Source organism: Ictalurus furcatus, chromosome 4 (assembly GCF_023375685.1).
Source record: "Ictalurus furcatus strain D&B chromosome 4, Billie_1.0, whole genome shotgun sequence".
Taxonomy (NCBI): Eukaryota; Metazoa; Chordata; class Actinopteri; order Siluriformes; family Ictaluridae; genus Ictalurus; species Ictalurus furcatus.
The window spans coordinates 21,864,612-21,879,231 of NC_071258.1; the positions used below are offsets into that span (position 1 = coordinate 21,864,612).

The 14,620-nt window shown below is 44.2% G+C and overlaps 1 protein-coding gene across 3 annotated transcripts; it reads left to right on the forward strand.

Annotated features, from left to right (window-relative positions):
* The first annotated feature begins 2,328 nt into the window (after positions 1-2,328).
* On the forward strand, positions 2,329-13,299 carry LOC128606843 (uncharacterized). 3 transcript variants are annotated; one of them, XM_053623328.1, is made up of 4 exons: positions 2,329-2,384; positions 2,653-2,688; positions 10,235-10,281; positions 10,618-13,299. In XM_053623328.1, the coding sequence occupies exon 4, from the start codon at positions 11,293-11,295 to the stop codon at positions 13,297-13,299; it is 2,007 nt and encodes a 668-aa protein (XP_053479303.1). In that variant the 5' UTR covers positions 2,329-2,384; positions 2,653-2,688; positions 10,235-10,281; positions 10,618-11,292. The 3 variants fall into 3 exon arrangements, with proteins under 3 accessions (XP_053479303.1, XP_053479304.1, XP_053479302.1); XM_053623329.1 differs by lacking the exons at positions 2,329-2,384; positions 2,653-2,688 and adding an exon at positions 3,894-4,278 and having other exon boundaries at positions 10,618-12,810; positions 12,895-13,299; XM_053623327.1 differs by lacking the exons at positions 2,329-2,384; positions 2,653-2,688 and adding an exon at positions 3,894-4,278 and having other exon boundaries at positions 10,618-10,873; positions 10,959-13,299.
* Positions 13,300-14,620: the final 1,321 nt, after the last annotated feature.

Genomic DNA, 14,620 nt, shown 5'->3' on the forward strand with positions numbered 1-14,620 from the left:
TTTTTTGGATTTCTTGAGTTAATATTAATGTCTGGTGAAAATTTCATGTGGATAACTTGTGTTCATACTTAACTTCATGTGTTCATACTGAATTTCGAGCTGGTGTTAATGTGGTATTAAGCAGGAGGGAAGCATACAAGGGCACATGATCACCCACAAGGGCATAGAGGTTCATTTGTTTCGAAAGCGGGCCAGAGACATGGATACCAAAATACAAAAGCTTTATTAATACAATAATCCAGCTTTTAAATCCAACTTTAAAACAGTAAAAGGATGTATGATCCAGGTAGAAGAATACACATAAAACACATAAACAACACTGCAAAAAGGGAGGCAGAGGCTTTCCAGTGGCAGGTAGGCTAGCTGACGAGCACAAGACTCCTATATTCACAAAAAAAAAAAAAAAAAGAGTTCAAACAGTAAAACAATAAAAACACAAGAATCACCCGTCACCCGCCAGGTCCTACCGAGAAGGTTCACAAACTTAACGCCCTCCAAGTGCTGTTAGCGGGCAGCTGGATTGCAACAAAAGACAAACACAACAATCAACACATAACAGAACAAAAAATCAGAAACAAATAATCTCACAGGCTCAACAAATATAACACGTAAATGGAGGTGGTTAGTCACACAACACTCCACAGTTACACAGTGTTACGCTCCCGCCAGCAGATGGCACTGCGGCGTCGACATGCACGAGTGGCTTTAGAGAGTGCGCGTGCACGAGACTGCACTCTTGTATATGGACATGCACCTTTGTTTGTTTTGGTTCTCCCCCTGTTTAAGTATTGGTTGATGTTCGAGGGTGTGTCTTGATTTACTCCAGCTGTCTGTGTTTAGTTTGATTGTGTTTGCTATTTAAAGCCCTCATGTTACGTTGCACTTGGGTCAGTATTATTTGGAGATACGGTTAACTAGCTAACTAAGTCTAAGTACATGTAAGTGTTAGCCACCTCGATGTTAAGCGATCGTGTTCTCGTGTCCTGTTTATGTTTCATGCCTTGAATCTCGCTTCATGTCTAAGACCGCGTATCGCGTATCATGTTTATTAACCTTGTGTTCGAGCAATAAAGACGTTGATCTGCACCTGCTCCCGCCTCACCTCCCTGTATCGTAATACACAGAGCCAGACATGAGGCTAGATGGACAAAGTTAAACTGAATAGCTCAAAACAAACATCATGAAACAAAAACAAAGCAAACAGTAAATACAAAAAATGAAAATAAGCAACCAAACTAAACAAAAGCACACAAACTACAAACAAACAAACACACACACACTAAAGACCAAGCACACAAACTAAAGAAAAGCAAATACAAACAAAGCAGTAGCATCGTAGCTGTCCCACTGGCTTAATCAGACCTGATGTTTCCTAGTTCATAGATTATTCCTCCTCAAAGTTAAACATAAAAGATTGTTTATGACATAACTATTTAAAAGTACGAATCAGTAGCGATGGCTTCACATACCTGCATGATGTAGATACAGCTGTAAATCCAATTGCGAACCTTGCGAAAAACAAAAGCCATCAACATTGTTGTACAGAGGCTTAGGCCTCAACGTATGACATATTACTCTCAGCCTAGCAAGAAACTTACTCTGCATGACATCATAGAGCCAAGGCCTCAAGCAGCTGCATTCACGCTCACCCCAAGACATAAGAAAAAGGAAAGGAGATGTCAGCACAGAGCAGCCGGAAAAGCAAGAGGCACAGAAGACACTAGAAAGCAGGACGAGACAAGAGAAGAATTCACAGCAGTGTAGAGATCCTAGGACTTCACCTGCACAACATTCAAATGTGGATGTCAAAGAGACAGAGGTTACAGATAAAATCTGATTGGATGTCTGATCAAATTAAAAAAAGAATGTGGGGAGGTTAGGATATTATTGGGATCAACTTCTTTATGTGATACTAATGAAGGGAGAAAGTTTCTGTTAATTGAAGAACATAATCTACAGCAAAGAATCAGAGTTAACAGAAAAAACAGGAACTATGTCAACATATGGAATGAACAGCTCACTTAAGAAATGGGAAGTCTCAATTCAGAGACCTTTGTACAGCAATGTATGGCTGAGTTTCACAAGTTAACCATCTAGCAAACCAGCCAAAATGGGAAGGGTGAAATCACAAAGGTCAGGGCATTACAAGCATATTATTGTTCTGCAAATGTATAATCGTCTAGCAACACAGGTCAAAATGGGAAGTGGGAATTCACACAGGGAAGTGTGATTTCACTCAGTGCTTGAAAAAAATGTTTTGTTTCTTGAAATGTAATAGAAAAAATGTTCTAGCTGTGTTAAACAGTATATATACATGCATGATTTAAACCAAACTTTGCCGAATCTTGGGTGAAGATCATTCGCTGAGGAGACAGCCAGGCTTGGTATTTATTATGTACAAGCTTTAAGTAGATCTAGTTATTGTTAAATAGAGAATTGATCTCTGTTTAATTTTTAATATTTTCTTTTACTGTAACTTTTATTCTTTAGTAAAACAAATTCTTGAGAGAGGAGGTTTGAGCAAAAGACATTGTTGTTTACAGAGTGGTTTAGTGTAGTTAGAAAAATAGACAAGGTTTATTATTTTGTTCTTCAAAGAAACCAACTGAACTACCTACAAGAAGCTCACTATTCCACTTTTCATGATTCCAGAGCCCCAGTGGTGAGGATTCACTACCCTGGAATAAGGTAATAACTTATTCTATGCTATACCTGAGTGTCTAGAATATCTTATCTTGGCACATAAACCATTTTGGATTAAAAATAGGATAAAAGAACACGGCAATAAAGCACTGGAATGCGGAGGAAGAATGTTGAGAGAATGGCAGTCTCCAGCTGATCACAGTAATAAACTGTCCATAACTAAGCTGTCGACAAGAATAACAAATTGATTACATTAAACCACGCATATTAGTGTTAGTCACATACCTCCAAAGTGGATAGGATCAAAACCGGAATGGGCGATCCTTGTGTAGTGACGCACAAGCGGTGCTCTGAAGTTCAATTTTATATGCTCCCTAAGAGCATGTGATTGGATAACCCATGCACCCAAAGACATGGTACAATAATTATGGACAAATTGGTGCAATGCCCACTGTTTGTCCCATTACATTAACCATTAAATGCATACATGTTTCACCAATCATTATTACATATTCTGGTCGTTAGCGACCCGGAGATTATATCTAACGTGGATGGATCTCTAAATTGCCCCAATAGTATAAAACTGTCCTAATATTTTATTAACAATTACAAAATAATAAAATACAGCATATTTTGTTATATTTTGACATTTTATTTATCAATAAACATATAAAAATATATACCCCATTAAAAATTATGCACTTATAATTCACGCATTAAAATAGTGAAACTAGTTTAGCATTTTCAGTCAATCATTTCAGTCACCATAACAAAATTAAAATAAGTACAATATTGAATATTTTCATAATTAAAGTCATTTTATCATGTATAATTTTCATGGCTAAAAACAGGGAGTCTTAATTATCCGGGGCTGAGCCCAGATTCTTCTCCATGCATTTTTTCCAGCTCATCTAGTAGCTTTCCATAAAGTTTTATTTTATGGAAGCTGTGGTAAACTAGCTGTCAATGTATGACATGATCAGAAAAAGTTGGATTTATCATAAAACTTGCCTCGGGTGTTGTCAGTGCTGGACTACCAGACCATATAAAATATAAAACTTTTCTAACTAAGCTAGTTTGGTGTTGCTAGCCAAGGGGAGGCACGCTATATGTAGCCAAGCTATATGTAGCTCATACAGTGCCATGCAAAGCACATTATCTTTCTTCTGCTCTGCTCATATCATGTTCGTGTAAATTGGAACTCATATAGACATTTACACACCTTGTTTTCTTGCTCAGCATCAGAGGATGTTGCTTTTTCAGTTTCAATCTCTTTACTGATATAAAAAAAAAATAAAATAAAAAATCAGCATATATCCATTTTCCTCAAACTGACTGACTGACTGTGTGAGCTAGCATTTGGCAGAATTGAGAGCTGTTAGCCACGAGTATTTCCGCGTATTTTCCTGTAAAACCTGTCTGATTGGTCTCACCTCCATTCACTGAAGATATAAAATTACAATCTTCTTTTACTGACATTCAGTTACGCAGTGACCAACTGCTCCAAGTGGAGAATTATTCGACAGCTTCCTGAACCTGGGTGAATACAATGCAGGCTACACACAAAGGCTACTCCTGAAAAGTGGGACAATTCCCACTTTGCTCGTACAATCTTTTGCTTCTGAATCAGAAACTGTAAGTGTGTTTGATTATTTTATGAAGTATCTGCTATTGACTGTTCAAATGTGGAGTTTTGTGTTGTGGCCCAGGGTTCAGTTGTAGACCTCTGCTAATGTGCTATCTAAAGTTTGCTAAGTTGCCGCAAGAGTTTGTTTGTTTGTTGGTGGTCTGACAGAGACGTTGATTGTAGCTGCTGTTGTGATTGTATCTTCAAACAACATCCAACAGTATCTTATAGCAATCGAATCACAGGAATCTTAGCTTTCCAAAGATATATGACATGATTACCTATGTACACAGAGAAGCTGTGTAGAGAGCATAGTTTTGCACTTAACAACATGCCGGCCCACCGGTGGGGTGTCAGAATTTGCATTGTATCTGAACGGTAAGAGAGTTACAAAAAAAAACCATATCACTGTGGAACATTCTGCTCAAGTCGTGTTTGCAAAGTTGGTTCCACTTGAGCATTAGCATTTTCTGAATCTGACTCAGGTTCAAAATTAAACAGTAAAACCTACAGTATGTTGCTTTGGAGCTTAAAATTGCTTTAGAAGCATCGGAGGCTGAAACTAAGCCAAGGGGCGTTACATTTCTGACACATGTTTGGGGCCAATCACAATGCAATGGGTCAGCTGGCCAATCCAAGCACTCTGGGCTTTTCGGAAGGAGGGGCTTTGGAGAAATTGGAGCGTTTCAGGCAGCTTGGGAATAGAGGTTCTGCAATAATGTACAATATGTGAAAAATAATGTGTTTTTTGAACATTAAAGCATGTTAACCTATTCTATTACACCCAATAAACAAAATAATGAACATTTAAAAATGTTTAAATGTCATGATTTGATTCCTTTAATAAACCTTTGCTGATTATAGTAAATGCAATTGATCCATTTTGTGTTCTTGTTGGGCATTATCCAAATGAGTATAACCTGACTTCACTTCATCTCTAGCCTTGAAATTAATGAGTATACCCCTTGGTTGCCCTATTGCATCTATATGCACTCTGTGCAGTTATAGCAGGTTGTTCAGGATCCCAGTTCATCATAGTGATTTCCTGAATCATTTGCACCCTAGCACATATTCCCGTCCACCCTTTAGGTAATGTGGCCCTTAAATGCTTGCCTTCAAAAAAGCTAGAATAAATCTGCTACTGCTACTCTCTGCTCCTCATACGGGTGTATTAACGGGAACGGCAAAGTTTGGTTCGTGCAGTTTTGAGGCATTATTACCATCATATTCTCTGGCACTCTTGCTGTTGCTTGATATACAGCTTCTTTTACTACATTTGTCGGCCAGAAAGTATCATTATTTAGGTTACAGCACAATTACCCTTAAATTTGGCTAACTCATGTTTGCCATGTGACTTATTAAAACATTCATACTCAAGTGTGTAATCTATTTCATACACTGAAGGAGTCTCCCTTTTCTAAACTTCTGTTCACACATCTAAGCGTCGGCACCAATGTTCCCATCCTGACAAATTGTAATATTTATGAAACTGTGATTGTCCTAAGAAGGATAGATATTCAGCAGGACAGTAAGGAATTTTAGAACTGTTCATATGGCAAAATGGTTGATTAAATTCAGCACATTATCTGCAATCATACTGGTTGGGTATTACTATGAGTCTTTTTAGAGGTGATGGCATGCATAACCAACAATTGTTCATTCTTGATTTCTCTGCGGTGTACATTGCCCACTCATACCACCCATTGTCCTGTGCAGTTTTTAGTAATTTATCCTTCTTTTTACTTTGTGGAACAGAAAATAACATTACCATCCTGGGAATTAAGGTTGATGTTTTGTTTGTGTTATTAGTTCTGAGTAATCTTCTAATCTGTATATCAATCTGGGAATCAGTCAAGGCTTGGGGGCCCTCAATGGCTGAAAAATCAAGTGTAGGGAATCCTGGTTGGTAGGTTGTTGAAGGGCCTGAGTCTGCAGGAGGTTTTGCAAGAAGCTGAGCAATATCATGCTCAGTACAATGACCAGGCTCACTCTCTTGTTCGGTGGGGGCAGGTAACGGTTCATTTCCTTTCCCCTCTGCAGGCATATCAGGTTCAGAACCAGATGCAACAACTGAATAAGCATCTCTCTTAGGTTATTCTGGGGCAGGTTCTGGTTCCTCCCCTCCTCCTTCATGGCTTTCTTCTGACATATAAGCTGCTAGACCTTCTTCTTCTGAAGCAGTCTGATCTTCTCGTCTCCTACATCTTAGTCTAGGTATTCTAGTACAATGGTTCAAATGATATCAAGCAGTCCTTCCTTTAACTTGTATGGTTGTTGGGGTGGCTGCTACCACTTTGTATGGACCTTCTTGTCTGTGTGCATTCCACTTTCTCCTGAATACCCTTAGATGTACCTGGTCTCCAGGAACCACTGGACATGGTACTTCTTCTTCTTCCCTTGGCCCCCTGTTCTGATCCTGTGACTAGATTTCTTTGTGCATAGCAGTTAGCTGTCACATATATGTTCTCAGTTCCATTTGCAACTGCTCTAGATGCGGTCCTTCGTAGGGACCTCTCAAATATGGCACAGGCATGGGTTGACCGATAAGCATTTCATGTGGTGTTAGATTCATAATTCTGTTAGTCTGTTAGCTCATCAGTGCAAGGGGTAATGTATCAACCCAGTTGAGTTTGGTGTCAGCACAAATTTTATTCATCTTAGCCTTAAGAATGCAATTCACCCTTTCCACCATTCCTTGCGATTGAAAGTGATAAACACATACCAGTCTCTGTTTTATTCTTAGCTGTTGCAACATTGTTTTCACTGTCTTGGGACATATGCTAACCCATTGTCAGAACGTATCTGTGATGGATTGCTAAATATAGATTTTGATAAAACTTCTCTGGTCAAGAATTTAATCACTGTACCTGCAGCCTGGTCTTTTGATGGTACTGCTTCTACCCATCTGCTAAATCTGTCTATTATCACCAACATGTATCTTTTCCATCCCACATTTCTCACCATGTCCACATAGTCTAGCACTAGGTGTTTGAACGGTCTGTCTGGTACTGGTATGTGCCCTATTGGTGCTGATGTCCCTTTCTTGACATTGTTTTGAGCATAAACTTCATACCCTGACAAAAAAAAAAAATATCCACCATTACTTGTAAATATGAAGACCCGTATCCTTGTTGTTTTATTTTTTCTTATCACCTCCCCCTTGTGCAATGGTAAAAACCATGTGCATCTGAAATAAGTACAGTGAGAAGCGCAGTAGGTGCAATCATATATCCCCCATGAGAGCGCAATATGCCATTTGCGTCTCTAGTAGCACCTCTCTGTTGCCACACCGAATGTTCATAAGCATTTGCCTGATGTTGCATACGTGCAATATCATCCAAGTTAGGTTTAGGCTGAATAAGAACCACTGGGGCTATCACTGCTACCTGGCACCCTGAAGCTTTCTCGGCTTCCAAATCCTCAGCATTGTTACCTTTAATTATGTAGACATTGCCTTTTTTGTGTGCGTGACATTTAATAATTGCTAATCACCTAGGATGCATCATGGCAGAAATCAGTTGGAATATTTGTTCAGCATGTTGGATGGGCATCCCATAACATTTCTAAAGCCTCGTTGTTTCCAAACAGCCCAAAACAGGTGGCACACTCCATGGGCATAGGCAGAGTCAGTATTTTTTTTTCTCAGTTTGACCTTTAGCTAATTGACATGCTGTGGCGAGTGCTTTTAATTCAGCTAATTGAGCAAAACCTAAATGGTCTCTGAAACATCATCTGTCCACAAAGTAATTTAACATCTGCTTCTAAGATGGGTGTGGAACCCAAATCTGGTTGAAGTCCAGATTCCACTACTTTGTGATGAGTATAAATGACTACTGGATAGACCATAGTCAAGGTGGAAGCTTTTTCATAGGTGTAGTGTAGGGCGGCAAGTCCTTGTTGGTAACCCAGAGGGTAGCCCTGTGCTACATTGTCTAGCTTGGTGCAATAATATGCAATGGGTTGTTTTTTCCTACCAATACAGGTGTCCTGCATCAGTACTGCAGATGCATATCCATCTGCCTTGTTGGCTACATACATTTGAAACAATTTGATGTAATCTGGGGTAGCTAATGCTGTTGCAACCTGAAGTTCCTTCTTTAATGATTCAAAGGCTACGAAAGCATCACTATTCCATATTAATGGTGCCCGCAAGTTTTGTTGTCCTACTCTTCACATGAGTGCTCTCAAAGGGGCTGTTTTTATTGCGTAGTCCTCTATCCAGTCAGAACTAAACCCCGTCATACCCATAAAGGTCATCATTTTTCCTACAATTTGTGGTAATGGTGCTTTAATTATACCTTCTAGTTGGGCTAGTGCTATAGCCTTAGTCTGGTGTGCAATGAGCCTTCCTAAGTACTCAACCTGTGGTTGACAGTATTGTAACTTAGTTTTTGAGACTTTATGACCTACTTGAGCTAGTTTGGTTAGCACTCTGATATCTCTATGGCATTGTTCAAATGATGAGGAACAAATTAAAATATCATTAATGTATTGAAGCAATATGCTTTTTAAAATTAGATCTTCAAGGTCAGCCCTAAGAACTTGCCTCTACTATGTCATTAACTGCCCTCAAGTCATGCACTATATGCCATTTTGAGTTGTCTGTTTTAGCAACAGTAAATTTTGAAGCCAGAGGTATCAATTAAAACTGCTGCTGAAACCAAACCTTCAATAATTTTTCTGATCCCTTGTTCTGCATCAGGACAAAATGGATACTGTTGTTTCCTAAGTAGTTGAGCTCCTCACGTAGTTCTAATTCTGACTGAGTTTGCAGCGTTAACCAAGCCCATGTCAGTGTCATGTTGAAACCACAATTCTGTTGGTACCTTGGTCTCCATTTATTTGAGTAGTTCAGCTGTTCTTGATTCAATTGAGGGTGTTTCTTTTAAGTGCGTTTGTCCTTTCTTATTGAACACCACTTCTCGTGGAATTCCTGTCATTATAGTGGTGCACAGAATCCTAATGTACATTTTGTCTGAGTGGAAAATTAAAGGATGTTCTGTTGCCTTCCACTCAACCCTTTCTGCTTTCTTCATCATTTGTTCTAAGTCTTTTGACTCCCATCCGTTGTTCACATAAAGGGTTACTAGTGGAACTGAATTTGGGATCTGAAACCATTTGTCAATGAAATCACAATTATCAATTTGCATTGCAGCTCCCTGTTTCCCTATGACTATATACTGCAATGTCAAAGGGGCATTTGTCATCTTGTGCCATTTTACCACTTCTTTTCAATTTCAACAACACGTTTTGAATCATATATCATTGTACAGTGAAACTGACATTGACTTGTGGTTCTGAAAGTATCATTTGCATTTTTGTTCCCTTGCTGTCTATATACATTCCACCAGGAGAGCATCAAATTTGTAGATCCATTTTACATAGCGCATCTCTCCCTAACAATTGAATAGAAGTTTGGTCTGATACTAAAATGGGCAATTTTACACTTTTGTTTTTGGTTTGTAGACAAACTGAAGACCTGCGTGAAGTCGGCCCCCCACCCAATGCAAAACGTCGGCAAAATAGTCTCAATCGTTTGTGCTCCATTTGTGCTGGTTTGTGCCGTAAAAATTTTCGTTTGTGCTGCTTCGGTTCTGGAGATATTAAAAGAATATTTATAGGTCATTCTGGGGTCACTCAGCCCCCCCAGATGCTTCAAATTCTCAATCGTTCGTGCTTCGTTTGTGCTGGTTTGTGCAGGTAAAAGTTTTGTTTGTGCTGCTTCTGTTTTTAAAATATTAGACATTATGTTTTGTGAGATTACATCACCAGCCCCCCACGTGCTCCAAATTCACTCTAAATCGTCTCAATCGTTCGTGCTTCATTTGTGCCGGTTTGCGCCGACTGTTTTTTTTTTTTTAACAATACAGTTGAAGTAACAAGACAAAACGACAAAACAAATAACCTTAAATAGTCGCATTCACTTAATTGTTACCTATCCACTGTGCGTTTTCAACTTTTAAGGGACACAGCGGATCACAGGATGTGTGAAATGTAACACGGACTCCAAGGTAAGTGCTTTTACTTGTTACTGTATATGTTGTTATAACAGTCGTAATATTAACATTGTCATAAATAAATACACCCACCATAATCTGTTTGCTGTATCTCTGTGTTTATACATACATAGGCCGTGTGTGTGGCTGTACATATATCTACACACACACACACACACACACACACACACACACACGTATGTATGTATCTCTCTCTCTCTCTCTCTCTCTCTCTCTCTATATATATATATATATATATATAAAATGTGTGTGTGTGTATATATGTATATATGTGTATATATATATATATATATATATATATATATATATATATATATATTGTGGTGCCAGGCCGGTAGCCGGCGCACAGGAAACAAAGATTGCTCCTCACGCGACTGCCGCAGTGGCGCAGAAGAGACCGTTCCGCTTCAGCGCCACCAAATGTTTTGGACATCCAGAGAGCACGTGGCGGCGGGGCGGGGCCGCCGACACACCCACGGCTCGTGAATGGTGCACCGTACGGAAGAATTCCACCATCCAGCAAGCAAGGGGAGAGTACAAAAGGGCGATATTCCACTCGCAGAAAGAGAGAAGTATCTCCGAGCATGTGCGCGAATTTCTGGCGTGTTTTATGCAGTTTTGCCGATGCGTGCCTGTTTGCTAATCGCTGTTGTGTGTTTTTCGGGTTTCAGGTGACTCTGACGTGAGTGACAGCTCCGCCCCGCCCCCTTGGCTGTAACCGCCGACGGCCAAGACCCTCACCGCCTGATCGCCCTTCAACCCACACACACACCCACACGCGCACCTACACGCGCACCCCTGTTCACCGATTGTCTTAAATAAATCCCCCATAACATTGAAACAGCCTCCTGTGTGTCTGTGCTCCGCCCACCGCTGGCTAAAATCCCTACACTGGTGGAGGATGCGGGCATGAGCACAGACCCACCTGTCTAAATAAGCGTTTTTTTTTTTTCCCCCTCTCTTTTCCCCATTTTCCCTCTCCTCCATTGGGGATTGTTCATAAACATGGATCCCATGCTGCAGCACCTTCTGGAGGCCAGTATTCAGCAGCAAACGGTGGCACAACAGTTTGCCCACAGCCTACAAGCGGTGACACAAGAGCTAGTGGCCCGGAGGACAGCGACTCCTGCAGCTGCTACGCACCTCCCTGATCCTGGCCGTGAGGTCCAACACCTGCTTCCCCCTCTAAACCCCGAAGACGACATCGAGGCCTACCTCGAGACCTTTGAGAGCGTCGCCCGCCGCGAAGAGTGGGACCGCGATGAGTGGCCACGCATCCTCAGCCCGCTGCTTTCCGGGGAGGCACGCACAGCCTATTACTCCCTCTCTCCAGAGGAAGCAGCTGACTATGGAGAGGTAAAGAGGGAGATCCTGGCATGGTGTGGGCGAAACCCGCTCCAGGCAGCGGCGGAGTTCCACCGGTGGCGCTACAGGCTGGGAGCCAAGCCACGTGGACAGATGGACACCCTCCTGCGCCTCACCAAGAGGTGGCTCCAGCCTGACATGCACTCTGCCACTGAGGTTGTAGAGAGGGTGGCCATGGACCGGTTCCTGAGGACCTTGCCACCCACAGAACGCCAGGCCGTGGGGATGCGAGCCCCCGGGACATCCAGGGAACTATTCACCGCCCTGGAACACACCCTGACCACCCAGGCACTCGGCAAAGAGGGACAGCACCAGCAAGGCCACCCGGACTATGGAGCGCCCCAGGACGAGCCCAGCCCGACTGAGCCAGACCACGGGACACTGAAGAAGACCCAGAAAACCTGGCCAGCAGGACGTGTCCTCCCCACGCTGGATCGGCCAAAATCGCCGCAGGGAGCGAAGGAAGCACGAGTGCAACAGGCCTACCTGGCCCGAGGCGAGGTGGACGCCGGGACAGACGGTAAGCTGCACACACCTTCTAACCCTCTCTCGTCTGTATTCCAGCAGGTAAACTGGCAGGGGAACTTTGGCCGAGAGCAGAAAGAGGACAGCCACCTGAAGTATTGCTTGGCCCAGGTGCGCCAGATCGAAGGGATCGACCAGAGCCCGAACCAGAGGCTCCCCTCCTCTTACTTTCTGGTCAAAGGAGACTTACTGTACCACCGGACCAACCGCCGTGGGGAGACCGTGGACCCCTTGGTCGTGTCCAAAGCCAGAACGCAGGCCCTGATGCACCTGGCCCATGCCCATCTGCTTGGGGGCCACCTGGGGGCGAGAAACACCCTGGAGAAGCTGAAGGACCATTTTGTCTGGCCAGGCATGGACGCAGAGGTCTGGCGCTTCTGCCAACAATGCCCCCAGTGCCAACGCACAGCCCCAAGGAAGCCCCTGCCGGCACCACTCATCCCGCTTCCCATCATAGGCATCCCGTTTGAGAGGATTGGCATGGACCTCGTCGGGCCGCTCCCCAGATCCACCCGAGGGCATGAGTACATATTGGTAATCGTGGACTATGCCACCAGATACCCTGAAGCGGTACCACTGCGTAAAACCACCTCCCGGAACATCGCCAAAGAACTGGTGCTCCTGTTCAGCTGTGTGGGGATCCCAAAAGACATCCTAACTGACCAAGGTACCCAGTTTGTGTCAAAGCTTATGTCTGATCTGTGTCGGCTGTTGCAGGTGAAACACCTAAAGGCATCGGTCTACTACCAACAAACGGATGGGCTGGTCGAACGGTTCAACTGGACCTTAAAGCAGCTGTTGCGCCGGGTGGTAGACGAGGAAGGGAGGAACTGGGACCTTCTCCTGCCATACGTCCTCTTCGCTGTCCGAGAGTGCCCCCAGGCATCCACGGGCTTCACACCCTTCGAGCTCCTCTTCGGACGGCGGCCGCGTGGACTGCTGGACGTGGCACGGGAAGCCTGGGAAGAACAGCCTCCCCCGTTCCGCTTGGTCATCGAGTATGTACAGGATATGCAGGAGAAGATCGACCGAGTGGCCCCGATCGTCCAGGAACATATGAGAGCCGCCCAGGAGGAACAGAAACGAGTGTACAACTGCCCAACGCAACCCTGTGAGTTCTAACCTGGTGATCGGGTACTCCTGCTAGTGCCCAGCAGCTCCTGCAAATTCCTAGCTCAGTGGCAGGGCCCATATACGGTCCTCGAGAGGAGAGGTCCCGTGAATTATCGCCTGCAGCAGCCCGGTAAGCGAGCAGACACACAAACGTACCACATAAACCTGCTGAAAAGGTTGATAGTGCCAGAACCGGTATTGTCTGTGTTTGTGGCCCTACACACAGATCACGACCAGGGCACCTTAGTCCAACTGGGCGAAGAACTCACCCCTGCCCAGAAGCAGGAGCTGACAGAGTTAGTGGGCCAATTTACCGATGTTTTTTCTACCTCCCCAGGCATGACGCAGCTGATACAGCATGAAATCAAGACTCAGCCGGGAGTGGTGGTGCGGCAGCGGCCCTATCGGGTCCCGGAGGCCCGCCGTAAGGCTATTAAGGAGGAGGTCAGTCGGATGCTGCGGGACAACATCATAGAGGAGTCCAGCAGCCCCTGGTCCAGCCTAATTGTAGTCGTACCAAAGCCTGATGGAAGTATGCGCCTCTGCAATGACTTTCAGAAGCTAAACCAGGTCTCGGAGTTTGACAGTTATCCTCTCCCCCGGGTGGACGACCTAGTGGAGCAATTGGGGAGGGCTCGTTTCATCTCCACCCTGGACTTAACAAAGGGGTACTGGCAAGTGGCGCTGGCCCCAGAGGCGAGACCGAAGACAGCCTTCAGCACGGCGAACGGCCACTGGCAATACCGGGTCCTTCCCTTTGGGCTACATGGAGCTCCGGCGATGTTCCAGAGGCTGATAGACATTGTCCTGTGACATCATCGTGCCTTCGCAGCCGCCTACCTGGACGATGTGGTCATTCACTCCTCCACCTGGTCGGACCACCTGTTCCACCTGGGGGAAGTTCTGAAGGAGCTCCAGAAGGCCGGGCTGACAGCCAACCCCAAAAAGTGCCACCTGGGGCTGACCGAGGCACAGTACCTCGGGTACCATATTGGTACTCAAGCCACAAGCGAAGAAAATTGAGGCAGTAAAGGGTTATCCTCGACCTTCGACAAAAAAACAGGTACGTGCCTTCCTGGGGTTGGCGGGGTACTACCGTAGGTTTGTACCTAACTTCTCCTCTCTAGCCTCCCCCCTCTCAGATCTCACAAAGAAGGGCCAGCCGGACCGGGTGAAATGGTCTGCAGACGCAGAGCGAGCATTCCAGGACCTAAATGAAGCCCTCACCAGCGCCCCCGTACTACGTAACCCGGACTTTGCCCTCCCATTCACCGTGCACACAGATGCGTCTGAAACCGGGCTGGGCGCGGTCCTCTCACAGACCTTCGAT

What these genes read in the sequence shown, in the direction of transcription:
- LOC128606843 (XM_053623328.1), top strand. Translation starts at nt 11,293, where the DNA reads ATGGATCCCATGCTGCAGCACCTTCTGGAGGCCAGTATTCAGCAGCAA.